This window comes from Abrus precatorius, unplaced genomic scaffold (assembly GCF_003935025.1).
Source record: "Abrus precatorius isolate BTA unplaced genomic scaffold, Abrus_2018 Scaffold8, whole genome shotgun sequence".
NCBI classification, from domain to species: domain Eukaryota; kingdom Viridiplantae; phylum Streptophyta; class Magnoliopsida; order Fabales; family Fabaceae; genus Abrus; species Abrus precatorius.
The window spans coordinates 37,634,029-37,656,019 of NW_020874428.1; the positions used below are offsets into that span (position 1 = coordinate 37,634,029).

At 32.7% G+C, this 21,991-nt stretch overlaps 3 protein-coding genes and 1 pseudogene across 5 annotated transcripts; 1 reads left to right on the top strand and 3 right to left on the bottom strand.

Moving 5' to 3' along the window:
• Positions 1–70: 70 nt before the first annotated feature.
• LOC113847954 (protein NUCLEAR FUSION DEFECTIVE 2) lies at positions 71–1,018 on the bottom strand. The gene is made up of 3 exons (XM_027477289.1): positions 857–1,018; positions 689–771; positions 71–597 (listed from the first exon to the last, which is right to left on the bottom strand). The coding sequence occupies exons 1-3, from the start codon at positions 935–937 to the stop codon at positions 192–194; spliced, it is 570 nt and encodes a 189-aa protein (XP_027333090.1). The 5' UTR covers positions 938–1,018; the 3' UTR covers positions 71–191.
• Positions 1,019–3,383: 2,365 nt separating this feature from the next.
• Positions 3,384–7,275, top strand: LOC113847434. 3 transcript variants are annotated; one of them, XR_003501776.1, is made up of 5 exons: positions 3,384–4,133; positions 4,212–4,292; positions 5,990–6,129; positions 6,222–6,907; positions 7,100–7,275. XR_003501776.1 is itself a non-coding variant. In XM_027476537.1 (4 exons), the coding sequence occupies exons 1-4, from the start codon at positions 3,816–3,818 to the stop codon at positions 6,469–6,471; spliced, it is 789 nt and encodes a 262-aa protein (XP_027332338.1). In that variant the 5' UTR covers positions 3,384–3,815; the 3' UTR covers positions 6,472–7,000. The 3 variants fall into 3 exon arrangements, 1 of the variants encoding a protein (XP_027332338.1); XR_003501775.1 differs by having other exon boundaries at positions 6,222–6,781; XM_027476537.1 differs by lacking the exon at positions 7,100–7,275 and having other exon boundaries at positions 6,222–7,000.
• On the bottom strand, positions 7,107–14,493 carry LOC113874827 (annotated as a pseudogene).
• Positions 14,494–15,085: 592 nt separating this feature from the next.
• Positions 15,086–21,991, bottom strand: LOC113874828 (spermidine synthase 1-like). Its single transcript, XM_027513041.1, has 9 exons — positions 21,808–21,991; positions 19,877–19,953; positions 16,404–16,526; positions 16,164–16,268; positions 15,968–16,040; positions 15,806–15,877; positions 15,491–15,689; positions 15,257–15,383; positions 15,086–15,142 (listed from the first exon to the last, which is right to left on the bottom strand). Exons 1-9 carry the CDS (start codon positions 21,989–21,991, stop codon positions 15,086–15,088), a joined length of 1,017 nt encoding a protein of 338 aa, XP_027368842.1.

Sequence of the window (21,991 nt, forward strand, 5' to 3'; positions counted from 1 at the left end):
CATAACTTCATTCAATTAACAAACAAGTAATCATCATACATTGCCATTCAACTGCATCACAACTGGTCTAGTACCAATTACAGTAATTAGATTGACTAAAAAGAAACTACAAACAACTAATTCACAGGTCATTAACAAGCATCTAAAGCACCACAAACAAACACAAGGCAACTGAAAGTTCAACTAACGGTTCAAAAATCTAAGGCAACCCCAAGGTCCCCGGCATGAATAGTCCAGAAAATGTCACCTGCAGCATCGGAGTTGCCAGCATCAATGGCAACAGCACCAAAGATTGCTCGAAACGCGCCGCAAACCACAGCAGGGGCAGAAGAATTGGTCTTAGGCGCAACTCGAACGACCTTGTGCAACCCTAACCGCATTCCATCGACGGCGCAGGAAGAGTCTACGTTGGTGATTTGGGATAATCGACGGTTGAGCTCTTTTGGAGAAACGTCAACGTCTTTGGAAAGCAATCGGAAAGACACCGAAGTTTCAATGACACTGGCACCCAATATGCTAAATGCTTTGTTATTTTCCTCCGAGAAGGAAGCGTGAGTCACAGCGCGGCGAAGAAGAGAAATGCTCTTGAAGGTGTACCTGACGAATGAGGACAAAAACAGCAACAAATAAAAAATAAAAAAAAAACTGAGGAGTAAAGAAAAGGAACAAGAAAAAGGAAAGAGCGTACCCGAGTTGCTTCTGGAGAGTTTCGAGAGCCGATGCAAAGGGTGAGAGTGATTTGAAGTGAAGTTTAGACGGTGTTGGTTGTGCCTGCATAACAGAAAAAGGGAAGATGCAAAATATCATGTGAGAGAATAAAAGAATCGGGTTAATGGAGCAGAGAGTAATAATTAACCTGTATGTGGGGCACGATCGCGACGAGCAAGACGGCGAAGACGGTGAAGACGGTGAAGCTGCGAATAGGAAAGGATCGCATTTTGGAATCAAGCTATGGAGATCGTTCCTTGCTGTATGTTCTTGTACTCACTCCGAGTGCCTTCTTTTGACTTGAGTGTTTACTTTGTTGCGAAGGAACTGCTTTTCCTCCCTAACTCGTTAAACGACTGCGTTTATCTAAATTAAATATTCAATTTTTTTTTTTTTGTATTAAACAGAACTGAAAGGTAAAAAAAAATTAACTAATCATCTAGAGAAGCTGACACCGAAACTAGGGGAGTGGGGTAAATATTCAATTTCATCTCATGTTCTGTTTATCTTTACTTCTCAGAGTTTTATTTTGCATAATTTATTTTTAAATTTATTAAATTATTCACATTTTTATCTTCTCTTTATAAAAAAGTAAACAAAATAAAAGATATATATATATATATATATATAATGAAAAGTGATATATTCAAAAATTTAATTATACATGATTCATTTTGAGATTATTGTTTCTTATTGACCAACATGTGAAAAATTAATGCCTTTAATGACTGGATTATACAACACGGAACTTTAAAATAAATAAATAAAATATCACTTTTAAAACCAAATTATATATTATTTAATTTTATATTCTTTTCATTGCAAAAAAAAATCTTTTATTAGAAATAAACTTTTTTTGAGATAATCATATATAAGTTTAAAAATATATAACATAATAAAACTAACTCTCTTAACAAATATCATCTATATGAAAAAATCGATCTTAAAAATTTGTTTAAGGGAAATTAAACATATAATGCTTTTTTTAACAGAAAAATATATATTACCTCACCTGATCACGTGCCCCGTTCTATGTATTTTTTTTAGAATAATGTTACTTTTACACATTTGTACATGTTACTCTATATCTGCATACTTTTTAAAATCATACCATAATTTATTTCACATTTTTGTGCATTTAAAAACCTAATATTGTCATTATATTACAATACAATATTAAGTGTGTCTTAAAACGGTTCAATAAATAATTATTTTAAGAGTACCATTTCTTATAGTATTTATTTAAGTTGCTTCAATTTACATTTTGTGAGTCACATCAAGACATTATATAACTTCAATAATTTTCTTCTCTAGTAACATGACCTTAAAAGTTTATTAAATGAATTTTACAAGCTATCCTACATCTGTAATTCTTATTTTTTAGCTAATTTTTATTTTTAAATAATAAAAACAAAAATACATATAATATTATTATAAATGCAATAAATATAGTTCTATTAATATTTTATAAAACAATTTGTCTGAGACATAATTTATTCTTCATTTTTATTCTTGTTCTCCCTCATTTTTGGATTCCTAATTCAAGGTAATAATATATTTTTTAATTTGCTGCTGTTTGGGTGTACAATGCCTGCCAATGTTCTGTGGTTTGGAACGTTACTTGTAAAAAGAATAATTGTAACCACTTGTACAATTCTAGTTATGAGATATGAGGATTGGGTGCTTATTTAAAAGAAGTGCTCTTCTAAACGTTTGGAGTGAGGAATAAACGCTTAAAGAATGCTAGAAGAATATCCCAGAAAAATGAGAATGCAGAGGATCAATTGACTTAGAAGCTTGCAAGTGGACCTTACTCCTAAAATATTTCTGGCCCTTAGAATAGAGGAAGGTGCAACTCGTTCAAGGTGTGTTTCTAAGGGAATATCTTTTAGTCCGTGAAATCACATATCCCAATGAAGAGTAGTAGACTTCGTAGCAAAAAACCCATTTCTCTTTTATATATCTCTTAAAAAGCCCATTATCCCAGGATTTATCACCCACACGTCATTCGAGAAGCTCAAAACCCAAATAGCTTACGACTTTAAGAAGGATGAAGGGTCTGAGCATCTGGAGTAGGAATTTGTGTTTTGTTATTTTATAAGGACTAAGAAGGATGTTGTGTTTGTTTATTAGGACTAGGAAGTATGTTCTGTTATTTTATTAGGACGAGGAAGGGGTCTAATAAGAGAATCTAACAGAGGCTCAGACAAATTCATCTTCCACTGATTGACAACTTTATCCACAAAAAAGTTAACCAAATCCCGTTAAGCATGCTCTTACGTAAAAGACATTTATGGTTAATTTTTAAAATGGAATTTCTAAATATTTTATCATAATATGTTATTTATAAAATAAATATAAGTATATAACAGATAATATATGCTGACTTTTTTAATAGCTTATTATACAACTATTTTCTTTCTTTCTAACCAAATAATTAAAGATATTAAACAATTTAACTTAAAATCTTTAATTTTTCACCTCTTCCACAATCTCATTTTAGTTTACAAGTTTGGTAGGTAACGTCTCGAATGTAGCAGCCGCCACAGTTAACCGTGTCAGCCTACAAGAAGACTGCAAATCTGCAATTGGGCAATTCACGAACTACAAGAATTTCATATTAATTACAGGCATCCAATAAAAGAGTGGTTTATGAAAACACGGACGAAATCACTTACAATTCTTGATCTCATGGAAATTCCTCAAAGAAGCAGATATATGTCCCTCAGACCAATTTAATGAAAATTGAGCAAGTGATGATGGCAGATGAGACTGAATTGATGAGCAAGATACGGGCATGGTATATTTTGGTCATGATATAATTTCATTAACAAGATGTTTCTATTTATGGTAGAAATTAAAACTAAAAAGTCATTTTTTTACCTTACGTGAAACTAGGGCTACATACTTATATAGGTGGGTAACTAAGACTCGTAACTGCAGTGGATCATAACTAACAAAGTTGGATTAGATTTGCAGCATCTATTCAGACGGCTAGTTAGTAGTTACCCCACTTTGTGGAACAGGCAAAACCTGTGTAGAATTCTCTTGTTCTGGGGTGCTTGGCTTCAGTATAGATTGGTGGAAGTGAAAGTAGATTAGAGGGAATGCCAGGCCCTGGTCCTCACCTGATGTATGGCATGGGTTCAGGCTTGGCTCTGAGCAGTATCACCAACGGAAGGTTCAGTCCCCACCACACGCTCACCTACACAGTCAACGCCTTCTTTGGACCAGATATTGGTTCTTTCTCAGAGTGGCTTGGTTCGGTCCTTGGTGGCCCAGCTGATACTTTAGGATCTGCTGTTGCCGATCTCATTCATCATCCCTTCTATTACATCCTTATTTTGGGACTTCCTTTGTGTTTTCTCTACTCTCGGATATCCTCCTATCTTGTTCAAGCACACCTCCTTGATTCTGTCTCCAGGGTCAGTCTTTATTCTTGCTCAAAGTTCATTTAATTTAGGTTTAACCTTATCCATGATATCATTAGCTTCATATTGCAGGTGCCACTTTCAAGGATGCAATGCTTTTTCTTGATTTCAGCTGGCTCTTTCACCCACTTCTTTCTAGATCATCTGTTTGAGGTAATATGTGAACACCTTTCAAGGAAATGTGTTACCAGCCATTTCCTGTTTGCTTCTACAAATTTGTAGCTTTATCTTGATTAATGCTAAATGAAGGAAAATAAATTAGTGAAATCAACCCAATTGCTTTAGCGGTCTTTATGCAGACTGCTCACTTAGGAATGCTGGTAACACATTATTTTGAGCACACCTCATATAATTCATCAGTTTTTTAAAAAACAAAGTAATTTTCAAATGTAATTAATCTACGAGGTAAGTAGTTTGACATTTTTAAAAACTGATCAATTACGAGGAGTGTGTTGAAGAGCATGTAGCATTTCTCGTTGTGCGTAAGTATTATGCATCTTATGAATCCTACACATCCTAATACAAAAGCATATTTTGGTTGTCCTATGTGAAAAGGAATTATTGTCTCGAGCATTTTGTCTTTCCTTCATTATATAAATTGGTGAAGCATGATAGTTTGCTTGCTTTTGGCCTGATTGGTTGCTATCATGAGAACCATCCATTTACTTTTGATTCATGTGTTCCTATTTTTGTGTTTTTAGATTGCATCAGTCATTCTTTGGGATGAGATGGGTTGATGGAATTGAATTGCATATATATGTATGCTTAAGGTGCACCAAAAGCATTTCAGATGTGAATCATGTCCCGAATTATATCAAGTAACAAATCGTACTATAACAAGTTGTCCCTGCAACCTTGATGGTGAACCAACTTTTACATTAGGTCAACAAGTGGATGTTCGATTGATTGCAGTTGTATTTTACTCTTAAATGTTAGGTGTTACATGTATTCTCGCCAAGCTTTATCTTCCTAATAATCCTTTTATTACTTTATAAAGAAGGTATTACATAAAAAGTGCATGTATTTATTATTTTGAAAACATAAAAATACATTGAATACTTTCTTTATTTAGTAATTTGGAGGATTTTTAGGAATAAAGGGTAAGGGAATTTAGAATTATCCGTTCTCGCCTTAAAAACTTTAAATTGGCTTCCTTAAAGTTGTTTTCTGTTCAATAGATTCAGTAATATTCTATTATTCATATTCAGGTCAACTTTTAGTCAAGTCATTAACATTCGATCAATCCAATTAAATGACGAATAGATGTTTGGGGTTTCAATCCTTTTCGTATTAAATTTTTTGTAAGGGCATATTACTGTCCAAAAGTAGAATTTTGGTTGCAAAAAGGGTATTAATCTTATTGACAATCTTTATGTGTGATAACATTAATATGTGAGTGAAAATGATGATCAAATCTAAGCAGTCAGGGCTTTGAGAATATTTAAGCATTCTCGTAAGTCAAATAATTCAAGTGAACTAGCAAGGCTTGACATATATATGAAAAGAAAAAAAAAAAAACACTTTATTACAAGAGACTGAACTTACTGTGATGATCTCTCTGTTTTGAAAGATTAGTCTTAACTATTAGTTAGAAGGGTATTTGAAAAAAGCTTTATCAAAAGAGATTGAACTTGCTTTGATGATCTCTTTGCCTTGAAAGATTAGTCTCTAGCTATTAGTTGGAAGATACCCTTGGTGCATTAACAAATATCAACTGAAAAGATGGAAACGCGAGGAATATGTTGAAATCTCTTTTGAATTATATGGATGGCTTATTTGTCTTGAAAATTTACTCCTATACAACTGACTTATCGACACCTATTATCTTGAATATCTGCAAAATCATATAGGAGAATGGAAAAACTACCACGTACACTTGGATTTTGAGCACTGGTTGGTGGCAAAGTAGAGCACCAGTTAACCCAGATTCTGTTGTTGTAGTGGGCTTCTTATGTGCTTGCTTAATTGGCGGCTTTTTTTACCTCAACAGGTGTTTGTTTTTGCAAATTTTCCTGTTAACTATCAAGCTATATTATAGACAGCATGGTTTTGACATATTTTCTCTCCTTATGTTCCATACAGAGCAAGTGCCTCGAACTCCATAAAGAAAAAGTCATATCAGTCAATGCTGCTAATGGTGTCCATAGCTTCCTTGTACTGCTTTTGGTGTGCAATCCAGATATACTGGATTAATCCACGTCGTCCAGCAGTTGGTGAAGAGGCTGACCTTGGTGTTCTCGTGTTTTTGGCTATATATTTCTTTCTACCTTACGGTTTGTGTATAATGTCCATGTACCCAAAAGATCTTGATACAAATCAAATTCCATTTTAACAGTGTTTACTCTGCCAAAGATGTGTTCTGCTTTTGCCGATGCAATTTAGTTGCAAGTGTAGCTAGAATCTTGCCACTAGCAACTTATATCATCACTCACCAACCATATGTGAAGTTAAGCATCCATTTGATGTTGGAACTGGATTCCTTTTTTTGTTTGGTCTAGACCACACATATACATCATGAAGACAATTTATTTGAGATGAGAATGCCTATAGCATGGTAGGACTAGCTCTTCTAGAGATTTTTTTTTTTTTTTCCACACACAAAGTGTCCATTGATTTGGAACGGGATTCTTTTGACCTTTCGGGTTATTACAAGTTCTCATTTAAATATACAACGTTGTCTATATATTGTTGCAAAGTGATTGAACGTTGAAGTTTGATATTTGATTCTTGTCATAATGGACCCTGCAGTTGTTCGAATCAAGCTTCTTGTAAGTGTTGATAACATTACATATGTCTGAATAATTCTGAATTCTAGCAATATACTTGACTAACAATCTTTTGGGGTCTACCTTAACCAATATAATTTTTTTTTATAATGGGTGAATTTTGGTTGTTCTGGCTGTAGATTCACTCCCATGGACCTTATTTTCCTATCCTTGATTCTTACGTGAATTTTCCAGCATCCTTTTAGCATAATACTTGCTGCACATAGGCAGACTCGCGTCTCTTCCCACTAGAGTTACTGGTGAGCAGAAGTTTTGGTGGGAGTTGAAATGGTGGAAAAACTGCAGATGCAGATCTAAGTTAAAGTATGTGCAAGTGTATGTGAGTAGCATGGTTCACCCTTTATATGTTTAGTGATTGGAATGAGAGTAATAACTAAGAAATCTTTATTAGGATATCAAATTCTCATTGTTGCTATAAACATACAAAAGTCTTGCATGTACAGACTTTAACTGATAAATATGAGGGAACTGATACAGTATAAAGGGTAACAACAATTCCTTAATCCTATTGAGTTCTTTATCAATATCTTTATGGATCAATAACCTTGTCCACAAAAGAAGGAAGACAAAATGAAGCAGCATGGGTCGAAGAGCCTTTGCTACTGATACTAAGAAGCAGTTATCTGCAAGAACTTCTGCATTAAGTCCTGCATGACAACGAATTTACTTATGTATCTGAACAACCTTTTCTGTCTCCCTTTAAGGCAAAAACATGCACGTTCTTTTCTCGTTGATATTTGACAGAAAGAAATATTATTTACCCATTTGTTGGAAAGCATACAATATAATGGCATCGTAAGTGCCCTCGGATAGAATTTATGAATGGAATTCCTGTATGTGTTTGTAAAAAATTATGGTATACACAAACTCCTGATTCCTTTATATATCATGTTTGTTTTGTAAGTTAAAAACAAGTAGTTTAACTTTTTACCATCGCCGATGTGAACATGCACAGGGGGATCCTCGTAACCAACAGCTGTATCTGGAAAAAACTTATAAACCTGTATCCTCAAACACATTAAGAAACTCTCGTCGTTCTAAGAATATATTCTTGTAAGCAATGCACATGCATGCAGAAAAATTGAGAGAGGTTCTTTTTATTTGTTATACATTTCTGTCAAAGAGGAACTAAGGAACGTTAAAGACTCACATCAATCACCAATTTGTCTATTTTTCACATATATCAATATGCTCAACCGAAGAATGACGTGATATTTCCCTAAGAATTCCACAATCTCCTCCTCCAATCAGCACCAGCACCTGTAATGTTCATCAACCCCTTTTAAACAAATTTGGTAGGGTCTTTCTTTGTTAAATAAACTTAAATGTCAGTTGAATTATTTTAATTCAGCAGTTTTTTTAAAATAAAAGGTTAAGAGTTAGCAATTATTTTTTGATAAATGGTTATAATGAGTTTTAATTGTGGTTTATGGCTATTAATAGAATTCAAGTTTTTCATCTTATAAATAGATCATTGTATTGTTTGATAAAAAAGTGCGAAATATAGAAACAGTTTTTCTCCTCTATCGATTTTCAATTCTACAATTTGGTATCAAAAGCCTATGGTGAGTGTGACCAATAATGTGTCATTGCCTCAACTAACGAAGGCGAACTACGAGAATTGGAGCATCCAAATGAAAGAAGCTCTTCTTGGGTCTCAAGATGGTTGGGAGGTGGTCGAAAAAAGTTTCAAAGAACTGGAAACTACTACGAGATATTCGGCGGCTCAACACAAGGTGTTGAAAGAGACGTGATCAAAAGATAAAGCAGCTTTGTACATGTTGTTTCGAGCTGTTGACGAGTTGGGCTTTGAGAGGATTGCGAATACGACAACTTTAACGGAAGCATGGGACATTTTGACGAATGTGTACAAAGGAGATGACCGGGTTAAACAAGTCTACCTTCAAACTCTTTGTGGCGAGTTGGAAAGCATGAAGATGAAGGAGTCGGAAGGAGTCTCCGACTACATCATTCGTGTTCAAATCATGGTGAACCAACTCAACTGAAATAAAGAAGCTTTAAATGATATACGAGTTGTGGAGAAGATTTTGATGTTGTTAACCGACAGTTTCGAAAATGTCGTATGTGCTATAGAAGAGTCAAAGGACCTAACAACACTCACGATCGACGAGCTCGCCAGTTCTTTCGAGACACACGAACAATGTAAGAAGAAGAAGGAGGAGGAGATACTTGAGCAAGCACTTCAAACCAAGGTGTCAATCAAAGATGAAAAGGCACTCTATTCTCAAAACATTTGAGGTAGAGGGCGTGGTCGTGAAAGTCGAGGAAATGGTCGTGATGGTAGAGGTCGCGGTTAAGAAGGATATTATGAAGAGAAAAAATATTCAAACCAGCAAAATTGGCGTGAAAGAGGATGTGGTCGTTAGAGAGGCAATTGAATTATTCCAACATAGAGTGCTACAAGTGTGGCAAATATGGTCACTATGCGAAGGATTGCAACTTCGATAAGTGTTACAATTGTGGCAAGGTGGGACATTTTGCGAAAGAATGTTGAGTTGAGAAAAAGGTGGAAGAGACAACCAATTTAGTTATGGAAGATGAGAAAGCAAAAGGAGTTTTTCTCTTGATGGCACACAATGAAGTCAACACCAACAACAACACGGTGTGGTACCTTGACACAGGTGCAAGCAATCATATGTGTGGGCACAAACACCTATTCAAAAAGATGCAAAAGGTTGAAACTGGACATGTGTCGTTTGGAGATGCGTCAAAGGTTGAAGTTAAAGGCCAAGGTACGGTTTGTTATTTACAAAAAGATGGCTTAGTTGGGTTAATCCAAGATGTATATTACATACCAGATCTCAAGAGCAACATTTTGAGTATGGGGCAACTCATAGAGAAAGGTTATTCGGTATTACACTTGAAAGATAAACATGGGCATTTGGTTGCTCGAGTTGAATTGGGGAGAAATCGCATGTATAAGCTGAATTTGATAAGCGTTTGAGAAAAATGTTTGCGAATCAATGAAGAAGATAAGGCATTGCTGAGACATCTCTGTTTTGATCACCTACATCATGGTGATCTAAACAAGTTGGCAAAGAAGAACAGTGCATGGGCTATCGAACATGGACTACGAGAACAAATTTTATGAAGAATGTGTGCTCAGCAAGCATGTGAGAACTTCGTTTCAAAAAAAGGCAGAATGTCGTGCTAAGGAACCTCTCGAATTGATTCATACTGACATATGTAAACCAATCACCCTCGAATCTTTTAACGGTAAGAGGTATTTCATTTCCTTTACACGAGAAACTTGGGTTTTTTTTTTAAAGAAAAATTTGAGGCATTCGAGGTGTTCAAAAAGTTCAAAGTGGTGGTGGAAAAGGCAATCGGTAGACACATCAAATCGAGGTGGCGAGTATACTTCGATAGCTTTCATGGAGTATTGTGAGGTGCAAGGCATAAGGCAATTTCTAACCGCACCATACTCTTCTCAACAAAACGGTGTGGCCGAGAGGAAGAACCGAACTGTTCTTGATATGGTTCGGTCAATGGTCAAGAGCAAGAAGATGCCAAAGGAATTTTGGGCAGAAGTCGTGCAATGCGCTATCTATGTGCAAAATCGATGTCCACATGTGAAGCTGGATGATCAAACACCACAAGAGGCATAGAGCAGACAAAAATCAATAGTTTCTCATCTCAAAGTATTTGGTAGTGTGGCCTATGCACACGTGCCGAATCAGCAAAGAACGAAGCTCGAAAACAAACGCAAAAGGTATATTTTTATTGGGTATGACAACAAAACAAAATGATACAAGCTACTAGACCTAATAAGTAAGGAGGTTGTGGTGAGTTGTGATGTACAAGTTAATGAAGCAAGCGAATGGAATTGGAGTAACTCAACGAAGGTTATCAATGAAGATAGAGAATCATCAACTGCTATATCAATTGGAGTAACCCAGAATGCAAAGTTTGCAAGATTTGTATGATTCGACATATGAGGTACACATTGTATGTCTTCTGACGGATTCCAAGAACATAAGTTTTGAAGAAGCGGTGAGAGACAAGAAGTGGCAAACTGCCATGGACGAGGAGATTAGAGCAATTGACCGCAACAACACATGGGATTTAGCAGAGTTACTGAAAGGAAGTCAGCCCATTGGTGTGAAGTGGGTGTTCAAGAGAAACATGAATGCTCAAGGCGAGATAGAATGGTACAAGGCGTGACTTGTTGCAAAAGGATACAAGCAAAAGGAAGGAATTGACTATGATGAGGTATTTGCTCCCATTACAAGAATGGAGACAATCGGATTGCTCATTTTATAAGTGGCTCAATTCAATTGGCTGATATTTCAAATGGATGTCAAGTCAGCATTCTTGAATGGAGTGCTTGAAGAAGAAATTTACATCAAACAACCACCCGGGTACATGAAAAGTGGAGAATAGATGAAGGTGCTGAAATTGAAGAAGGCATTTTACGAGTTGAAGCAAGCATCGCGGGCACAGAATTCTTGCATTGATACATACTTTAAGGAGAACAGGTTTGAACAATGTCCATATGAACATGCCTTTTATGTGAAGAAGAGTAGAGGTAATATGTTATTTGTTGCTCTTTATGTTGATGACCTCATTTTTATGGAGAACAATGGTGAAATGATACAAGAGTTTAAGAGTACAATGACACGAGAATTCGAGATGACAGATTTTGACTTAATGAAGTTTTTCCTTGGTCTGGAGGTAAGACAAGAAGAGACGGGTATTTTTGTGTCACAGGAGACATATGCAAAGGAGATTTTGAAAAAAAATATAAGATGACACATTGCAATCATGTATCAACACCAATGGAACTGGGTGCAAAACTCTCAAAATTCGATGGAGGAGAACGAGTCGACTCGAGCAAATATCAAAGTTTAGTGGGAAGCCTTCACTATCTCACATGCACCAGGTTGGACCTTTCGTTAAGTGTTGGCATTGTAAGTAAGTTCATGGAGGAGGCGGTTTATTCACATTGGAAGGCGTTGAAGCGAATTCAAAGGTATATCCAAGGAACAATATCACTCAGGTTATTCTATTCGAAAGTGGAAGATTATAAGTTAATTGGGTACTCCAACAGCGACTAGTGCGGAGACTTAGATGATCAGAAAAGTACATCAAGATATGTGTTCTTTATGAATAACACGACTTTTACATGACTTTCAAAGAAGCACCAATCGTGACGCTCTTGACATGTGAAGCTGAATATGTAGCAACATCTGGGTGTATATGTCATGCAATATGGCTTAGAAATCTGTTGGACAAATTGGAGCAACAACAAATCAGTGCGACTGTGATACGAGTTGACAATAAATCATAAATTGAATTGGCAAAGAACCCAGTGAATCATGAGAGAAGCAAACACATTGACATTTGCTTTCATTTCATCCGAGATTATGTGAAGGAAGGAAATGTGGAATTAGTGCACGTGACAAGTCGAGATCAAGTTGTAAATATTTTCACAAAACACTACCGACGATACTTTTTGATAACTACAAGAAATTGATCAGCACAAAGAATGGCAAAAGCATTTGAGTTTACAGGAGAGTTTTGTTGAATAAAATTAAATATCAATTTTAATGATTTTAATTCAACAATTTTTTTTAAAATAAAAAATAAAAGGTCAAGAGGTAGCAATTATATTTTAATAAATGACTATAATAAGTTTTGATTGTAGTTTATGGCTATTAATAAAATTTAAATCTTTTATCCTATAAATAGATCATTGTATTGTTTGACAAAAAAGTGAGAAATATAAAAACAATTTTTCTCCTCTTTCAGTTTTCAATTTTACATTCTTTATGTGTTATTTCAGAAATGTTTCTTTTCCCATTAGGTAGGCTCTTAGTTCATGGGTGTGAGGAATAGAATGTAAAACTGAAAACCTTCTTTGGATTTGGAATGGAACAGAGTGCAAGATGTGTGAGCATCTCTTGATAGGCAAATTCATCATTCTCTGTCAGCTGGACATACGCATCCAGAGTTGCAATCTTGCCATGTCTAGATGACTGCACAAAGCACACCACGCAATGATGCGATCAAAATTTTATTGGGACATAAACTATTTTTGGATGATAATGTTGGGTTTCTGTGCAGAAAATTTTATATGTGTCTCTCCCTTGACATGACAGTGTTTCGAGCTCCTGAAGAAGAGATAAATAATAAAAATCTCTCATCCGAATCCAAGATTTGGCGGCATTAGTGTTGAAGACTTATTGTACTATTTGCAAATGTTTTATATACTAATAAAAGACCACCAACAATAATTGAGCTCACATATTTTTAACTTACACGTGAAATGTGCGAGTAAAAGAAACAAGAGTTAAGAAGATTATGAGAATTTAAGTAGCGAAGGAGGAAAAACAGAGAATAGAAATTATGTGCAAAATGACATGTTGAAAGAAAACCAATTACAGAAAGAAGGCTGGAATGGAGCTGATTTAACTGATTTGCAAGAAAGAAGATCAAAACAGAACTAATATGTAAAAAGAAGTGGAATGAAAACAACAACCAACAAAAAGGTGCTTGGAACTAAATATTCAAAATGAAGAAAAGAAAAAAACTATACTACAGTGAATACCATGAGTTGGATATGCATGCTCAAATTATGAGGACTTAAGTATGAGGGAATATTTTTCTATTTTTATTATTTTTTTAATATGCATTAATGTGATCTAATATGACATGTATGGTTAGATATAAGAAATTGTACCGATATAATTTCGAAGACTATACAAACTAAATGAGGGAATAAAGAACTAAAAGAAGTTACAATTAAATTAAATAATAATAAAAATATAATAAACGATTCAAATAATAATAGAAGTATGGAAATATGATAACCAAGAGCAAGTACCACAAATACAAGCTCTTGGATTTCTGATTTCCCTTGGAATATGATCTTTTCCATTTTATATACGTGTGCTTCTTCTATACAATTTCGGTATAATAATAATAATAAAAATATTTTTTATTATTATTATTATTATTATTATTATAGTGATGTAAATTTTTTATATCATTCTTTCTTTCTACAATAAAATGAGAATGAGTAATTTTCACTCTAAACTTAGATAAAATAACTGTTTTTAGTGATTAAAAATAAAATAAGAGTTTGTTAATCTTAGTCTTAACTTTTAGCATTTATAAATAATTTTTTTTATAAAAAATATATAATTATTGTATTAAAGTTATAAAAATATAATAAATACTTCTTTTTTTCATAAAATTTTATTATTATTAACTGCTTATCTTTATATCTAAAAGTTGAGGTTAACAAAACTCAAAAAATAAAGCATTTTTCATGATGACCGTTAAAGATTATATTAGTATTCAGATATTAAAAAAAATAATTTTACAGTAACAACCATCTCACTAGAGATATTTATGATTCTGTTTGAATTGATTTAAAAAATTCAAATTAATTATAAATAAAACTTGTAATTTAATTTAAATTAGTTTAAAAATAATATTAAAATCAACCTAATCTCATTATTTGTGTTTATTAGTTTAAAAAATATACATGAATCGCTTAAACCAAATATCCGTTGCAAAGTGATTGAAGGTAGAAGTTCCATACTTGATTCTTGTCATAATGGACCTTCAGCTGTTCGAATAAAGCTTCTTGTAAGTGTTAACAGCATCAAATTTATCTGAATATTCTGACAATCTATTTAACCTTGACTAACAATATTTCGGGGTTTACGTTACCCAGCACAAACAAAATTTATAATGGGTGCATCTTGGTTGTTTTGGCTGTAGATTCACTCTCTTTACATTATTTTCTTAACCTTGATTCTTACGTGAGTTTATAGCATCCCTTTAGAATAAAACTTGCAATACATTGGCAGACTCACATTTCTCCCCTTTAGAGTGACAAGAGGGCAAAAGTTTTGGATTTCGAAATGGTGGAAAAACTATGTAGATGCAAAACTAAGATGAAGTACGTGCAAATGCATGAGTAGCATTATTCACCCTTTATATGTATAATGATTGGAAACTAAAGTAATAATTAAGAAATCATTTAGTAGGTTATCAACTTCTCATTGTTATTAATTATAAACTTAAAATAGTTTTGAATGTGCAGGTTTTCACCCACAAATATAAAGAACTAACATAGTACAAAATGTGACAAACATTTCCATAATTCTATTGAGTTTGTCAATATCTTTATGGATCAATAACCTTGCCCACAAAAGAAGGTAGGCAAAATGCTGCAGCATGGATCTGTATTAACAAAAATAAAAGGTAAGAGAGGAACAAATCATTTAGTTGAGAGGAGAATAAAACAAGTAGGTTAGTCCTTGAAGCGTGAATTGAACTACCGTTTCAACATATTACCTCTTGGTTATAAAACTTTGGAGGTCCCTTTGCAACCCCATTTTGCTTTGGATTCAATGGATTTGTTGAGTGTTTGAAGTTGACTGGAGGGCCCTCCGTGGAGCAAAGCATGAATCCAATCACTCCACTGGTAAACCGAAACAAAGAAACATTTTTTACCCATAACTTCTCTTAATACCCCAATGACAAGGGAGGGCTAGAATTCAGAATGCAAATAAGTTAAATACGGAATACCTTGCATATGTAGGCACTGTTGTCCAAGCATAGTTAACTGAGCCTTTGAATATCTTCTTGCAATTTGCTATGGTTTCTGCAATGACAAAGTTCTTATGCCACAAGCTGTCTGCTGGAGCAGACAACACTCCACCGGGTCGAAGAGCCTTTGCTACTGATTCTAAGAAGCAGTTATCCGCAAGCACATCTGCTATAGGTCCTGCATGATGTTCAATTTCCTCATGTCTTTCTACGCCCCTTTTTTATTTCTTTTTAAGGCAAAAATGTGCATGCTCGTTTCTCACTATAGATACAATTTTAAGAAAGCCTTTTTACCCATTGGTTGGAAAGCATCCAATATAATTGCATCGTAAGTGCCCTCAGCAACAGTTTTGATGAACGCAATTCCTGCACATGTTTGTAAAAAAATTTGGTATATACAACCTTGTGATTCACATATTTATTTTGTATGTAAAAAACATATGATTTAACTTTTACCATCCCTGATATGAACGTGCACTCGGGGATCCTCGTAACCAATTGCTATATCTGGAAAAAACTTCTTATAAACCTGTGTACCCTCAGACAATTAAGAAACTCGTATGGTTCTAACTTCTAAGTATATTCTTAGAAGAAAGAAGAAAAATTGAGAAGGATCCTTCTTATTTGGAACTAAGCAATCTTAAAGACTCACATCAATCACCATTATGTCTATTTCACATATATCAATATGCTCAACAGAAGAATGACGTGATATTTCCCTAAGAATTCCACCATCTCCCCCTCCAACCAGCAGCACCTGTAATGTTCATCAACCACTTATAAACAAATTTGGCACTTTAGTCTTTCTTTGTGTTATTTCAGAAATGTTTCTGTTTCCATGAGGTAGGCTCTTAGTTCATGGCTGTGAAGAATAGAATGTAAAACTGAGAACCTTCTTTGGATTTGGAATCGAACAGAGTGCAAGATGTGTGAGCATCTCTTGGTAGGCAAATTCATCATTCTCTGTCAGCTGGATATACCCATCCAGAATTGCAACCTTGCCATGTCCAAATGACTGCACAAAGCACACACCACACAAGGATGTCATCAAAATTCTATCGGTTTTTGTTATTAGGTATCCAAAATTAAAAAATATATATACTAAAAAAAATACTTTCATTATATTAAAATTCTATCGGTTTTTGTTTGATAATGTTGGGTTTCTGTACTGAAAGTTTTATGTGTGTCTCTCTTAAATGACAGGGTTTCGAGTTTTTGAAAAAATAAATAATAAAAGGAAAATGTCAAGTGATAATTTTATACATATAATAAAAATGATAAATTTTATTGAAAATATAATTATTTATCTCATAAAAATATTAAATTATAATACATTATTTTTTAAAATAAAAATTTCCTATTCTATATACTTATAATCAGTATTAAGTCCAAGGTCAGCCAACATCAATGTAAAAGACTTGATAAATTTCGTCTGTTTTGCAATTGAATTCTTGTATTTTTTTTTAAATGAACAACACATGTTGCAATAAAAAGACGTGATTTAGATTCATTTACACATATATCTCATTTCTATCTAATCAAATGCACTAATGACATTACTTACAATTGTCTTATTTATTAATAAAAGCTACCGCTAATAATTGAGCTCAACAAACGTAACACGCGTATTTTATGGATTTTTGCAACTAAATAAAGAAATAGGGAATATCAAATAATAAAGGAAATATGATAATTTAACAATAAAAATAATCTTGAAAATATGTAAATATGCTAACATTTCCCTCCCAAACGTAAATTGGAGTAGAGCGAATGAGCTTGAGTTAATTTGAAAAATTAAAGTTGTGTTTAGAGCAGATATGGTGAAGGAGAAAAGAAGAGTGTTGTTGGATGGCCAAACAAAAATGAAGTGTGGGTCCTTAAAAAAAAATAGTAATGTTATAACAAGTTTTATGTTGATAAGGATACGGTTGAGAGGTACTACAAGACAGTGCTAAGAAGGTTACACCAGCTAGAAGAGTGCAATAATGTAGCTGACTTCATTTTATGGGAACCTAAACTGAATGTCAAAGTCATTACCATAAGTGATGATATGTTTCTGTTCGGATCGAAGGGTACGGAAGATTTGGAGAAAGTTATAGCTAGGTATTAAGATGGCTTGTCTAAGTTATTTTATACCATTAATTAATGACATCCTCGTATGATAGCTATAAATAGGAGACGGTGGGTTTGTTTGTATGGCGTGCTATATTATGCTTAGTCAGAGGCATTCTTTCGGATGATGGTGTCACCATTGGGATATTATATGTACATGGACGATGATATGACTTTCGAAGATGTATGGATTTTGCAAGAGTTCACCTACGAACTCAAACACATGTGCTGATTAATAAAGATCTAAGGATTTATGTTAATGATCTCGTGTTCTCAATCCGAATGATCAAGAAACATGGGGGATAATTTTTTTAAGGAAAGTTATGATGATGTTGTATTGAATGTGGATGCTTTGGAGGATGAAAGTTTAGATGATAGTGAGAAGGGTCGTGATCTAACAACAGGAAGTACAACAAAAAATAGTGACCACAGATGGTGTGGAAGCAAGGAGGAGGAGGGAAACAGGGGTGGATAATCGGGACAAAATTTACATAATTTTGTGCTAAACATTGCACAATATCAGAAGTTGGAGAGTACATAATCAAATTAAAAGGAGAACATAGCAGATGCACGGATGAAAGAGAATTCAAATTATGAGGTGAATATCAATAATGACTTGATTTGCATTCATAATGTTGATGTTGTGTGATTGGGTGAGAATGCGTCTGGAAAAAAAAAGGAGGCTAACTGATCTGGGCTTTTATTGGTCAAAACACTAGTACAAAAAACACTTTTTAGAACAAGATTTTACATCAGTTTTTTGTGAAACGAGGTAGAAAAAAATGCGATGACATTTTTAAAATTTTTGCAAACTTTTCTACATCGATTGTTAAAAGAACTAATGTGAAAAGTACTTTCTACATCGGTTGTAAAAATAATCAATGTAAAAAAAATACAGTGGCATTTTTTAAATTTATGCAAACTTTTCTACATTGGTTATTTTTACAACTGATGCAAAATGTATATTCTACATCAGTTGTTTCTAGAAATCGATGTAGAATCAATTCAAATTTCAAATTTTCAGATACACACCAGCGAAATAGTATAAATTGCAGACTCGAACACATATTTTTCTTAAGTTTCTGAAACTTCTGTTATGTTAACTAGATGGACAACAAACATGCAAAAGTTTTCCAAGTACATCAATTATTTTAATTTCTTTCATTCTTTTGTTGTTTCACTTTTTGTTATTTTTTCTTCCTTATTAAACGATTTGATGAATATTGCATCTTATTTATGTTTCAGATTCAAACAAAGATGAACAATAATGAAACACGATGAACACAATAAACACGACAAACACAACAAACACGATGAACATAATCAACATAACAAACACGACGAACATGAAGAACACAACGAATACCATAAATACTGACGTTTATGGATTTTAATTTAACTTAAGAAAATATATTGATAATATTGACGCGAATGTTAAAACTCCCAGAAAAGATAAATACTGACGCCATTGATAAAGATGAACATTAAAAACATTTTTTTACATCGGTTATTATAAACAATCGATGTAGAAAGTGACACTTTTTACATCGATTTTTAACAACAGGTATAAAATGTCTTTTTTCCACTAGTGAAACTTATAGGGAAGAGAATTGGTGGGACATAAGAGCTAATAAAGGATTATGGAAATTGGGTATTATTAATAAGAGACCAACAGTAGGTAAGGATGTGGCACAAAAAAGGTTTATTAATGAATTTGTTGACCTAATTATTGAAATCTTTTCATGGATTAAACGAGGTTAATCACTTTTTGAGTCAAAGACTAGATTCTCTTTAATCCAATATTGTTATTGAGGCAGTGGTGCAGGAAAGAATTAATGTTAGAAGTACACTTTTCAAGACGAGAAAAAAGAAGTATGACTCTAAGCTTCGGGCTCAATCTAAATTTATGAAAAATAATTATGTGAAAGGATTAAAGCTTGAGTCAAATGTTTAGGATATGTATGGCCTTTGGAAAAATTGATTATATATGTAAATTGAATTCTCTTGACATGTATTGTTAATTCTATCTAGAATTGTAATGGGTTAGAATATCTTTGTACTTTATATGTTCTTAATAAAATGTTAATATTTAAAAAAATATATAAAAGAAATTATGCCTATTGTACATACTAAATGAGGAAATAAAAAATTAAAAAAAGTTAATTATAATTAAATTAAATAATAATAACAAAAGTATAAAAACAAATCAAATAAAATTAAAAGTGTGGAAATGTGCTGACAAAGAACAAATACCTCAAATACAAGAAGCTCTTGGAATTCTGACTTCCCTTGGAATATGATCTTTTTCATTTTATATATGTGTGCTTCTCCTGTAAAATAATAATAATAATAATAATAATAATATATTATTATTATTATTATTATTATTATTATTATTATGTTGTTGTTGTAGTAGTTTTACTTTTTATATACTTTTTTTTCTATAATAAAACAAAAACCGTACGTATTTCAACACCTTGTGTTTTAATTATATTAATTATGAAATTAATAAATAAAAAATTATTTTTAAAAAAAGCACAACAATAGTGCTATTCTGTTGGCCAGTTAAGCAACACCGAATAAATGAGAATTTTTTTTTATAGGACAGTGTTTTCAAAGTACTTCTCATAATTGTTTAGCAACAATTGCTACACTGGCCAAACAGCATAGCACTAATCTTTCTAAAAGCTGCATTTACTGTACATAAATATATATTTTTTATAACAACTGCATCTACTAAATAATTTTAGAATTTTGCTAACTATAAGGATAAACAACTAATAATAATAAAATTTTATTAAAAAATATGAATTATAATTTTATAATTTTAATATAATAATTGTATAATTTTTTATAAAAAAATTTTATTTGTAAATGGTTAAATTCAGACTGAGATTAATAAAACTTTTTTAAAAATATATGTACAAAAATTTTAAATCATGATTTTGAAACAGAAGAATTTTAGCAGAAAGGAGTGGAAATTAGTGGTGCGTTGTTGGGCAGTGTAGCAACAACGAAAAAATAAGAAAAATAATTTACCCGAGTTTTTTTTAGCATTACCTTAAGAAGTAATGAATAATAAATAATGGGGTTGTTTCAGCCTGTGAAGGCACTAATTCGGACATAATGATAGATCCAATCAAAATTCAGCAATAGATTGGATTCTTCTCACTTGTTAGGAAAATTTATCGCCAATTTGTATACCAAGTCAACCTTCGTATAATGATATAATGCTTATCTAACTCCTTTCTGTTGCGACAGATAATAATAACAATTTTTAATTTAGGATGCTTTTAAAAAATATAATGGGTTTCTCACACCTTGTTTTCAAGAAATTGGAGCATTTGACGATTAAACATTTTAAGCTCCATACGGTTATTTAGAATAAAATTTCCTTTTATTTATTTATCTTTTTTCTCATTATTTTTCGTCTGACTCAAACCAAGGGTTATGGTTATAGTACAAGAATAAGTTATCACTCTAAACTTAGATTAAAAAAATGTTTACAGTGATTAAAAATGTCTTTTCCACGGTGACTATTATAGATTAGTTTAGTATTAAAAAATATTATTTCATTTTTTAATTTTTTAGTTTTACTAAATAATGTTTTAATTAATAATACTGATTACACAATTAATTTTTTATTAAAATAACATTGTAACACATTAAAAATTATAAAAAAAATAATCAATATTATTTTAATAAAAAATCACTTTTAATTTATTAATCAGTATAGGGTATTGTTTAACATTGTCTTTGTTTTTCTCATACTCTTACCTTTTATTCTTGTTTTTTAAAAGGTTTTATTAATTAACCTAACCTTATAAAACTGAGTTTAAATACTAAAAAATAATAAGTTTTTATTGAACAAAATTTATTTATTACATGAATATAATAAATATTTTTAATAAAATTTTATTATTATGAATTACTCAAATTCAACTCTAAAAACTAATATTAATGTTTTATTTTAAAAAAAAAGAAAAAACTAGCACTCATGGGACAAGCAATAAGGTTTCAAGTGCAAAAAGTTCCACTAAAAACTCAAAAGATAACTACCAAAATAGAATCTAAGGTAAACTAGATGTCAAATCATATTTATCAGTCAAGTAATTGAATTGATAAAAGAAAATCAAATAATTGAACCCTCCTTAGTGTTAGAGAGAGTTGGAAAAAAATAGTACCCGGCCAGGATACATCAGTATACCACCCGGGAAATGCAGGAGATGCGTCTTTAGCTGCTCCAATACTCTCCTTCCTTCCATTATCAGCGACTGATATTACAACCTTTTCATCATCAAAATATTCATCTTTTACTTGCCATTTCTTGGGATGCTCGCAAACAACACTAATGGTCTCTTTGGCCAT

Coding starts and splice junctions, on each gene's coding strand:
- LOC113847954 (XM_027477289.1), bottom strand. CDS start 937: ATGCGATCCTTTCCTATTCGCAGCTTCACCGTCTTCACCGTCTTCGCC. Junction 772..856: donor CGATCGTGCCCCACATACAG/GTTAATTATTAC, acceptor TCTGTTATGCAG/GCACAACCAACACCGTCTAA. Junction 598..688: donor ACTCTCCAGAAGCAACTCGG/GTACGCTCTTTC, acceptor CTCATTCGTCAG/GTACACCTTCAAGAGCATTT.
- LOC113847434 (XM_027476537.1), top strand. CDS start 3,816: ATGCCAGGCCCTGGTCCTCACCTGATGTATGGCATGGGTTCAGGCTTG. Junction 4,134..4,211: donor TCCTTGATTCTGTCTCCAGG/GTCAGTCTTTAT, acceptor TTCATATTGCAG/GTGCCACTTTCAAGGATGCA. Junction 6,130..6,221: donor GGCTTTTTTTACCTCAACAG/GTGTTTGTTTTT, acceptor TGTTCCATACAG/AGCAAGTGCCTCGAACTCCA.
- LOC113874828 (XM_027513041.1), bottom strand. CDS start 21,991: ATGGCCAAAGAGACCATTAGTGTTGTTTGCGAGCATCCCAAGAAATGG. Junction 16,041..16,163: donor TAGACATAATGGTGATTGAT/GTGAGTCTTTAA, acceptor GAGGGTACACAG/GTTTATAAGAAGTTTTTTCC. Junction 15,384..15,490: donor ACAGTGCCTACATATGCAAG/GTATTCCGTATT, acceptor TCGGTTTACCAG/TGGAGTGATTGGATTCATGC.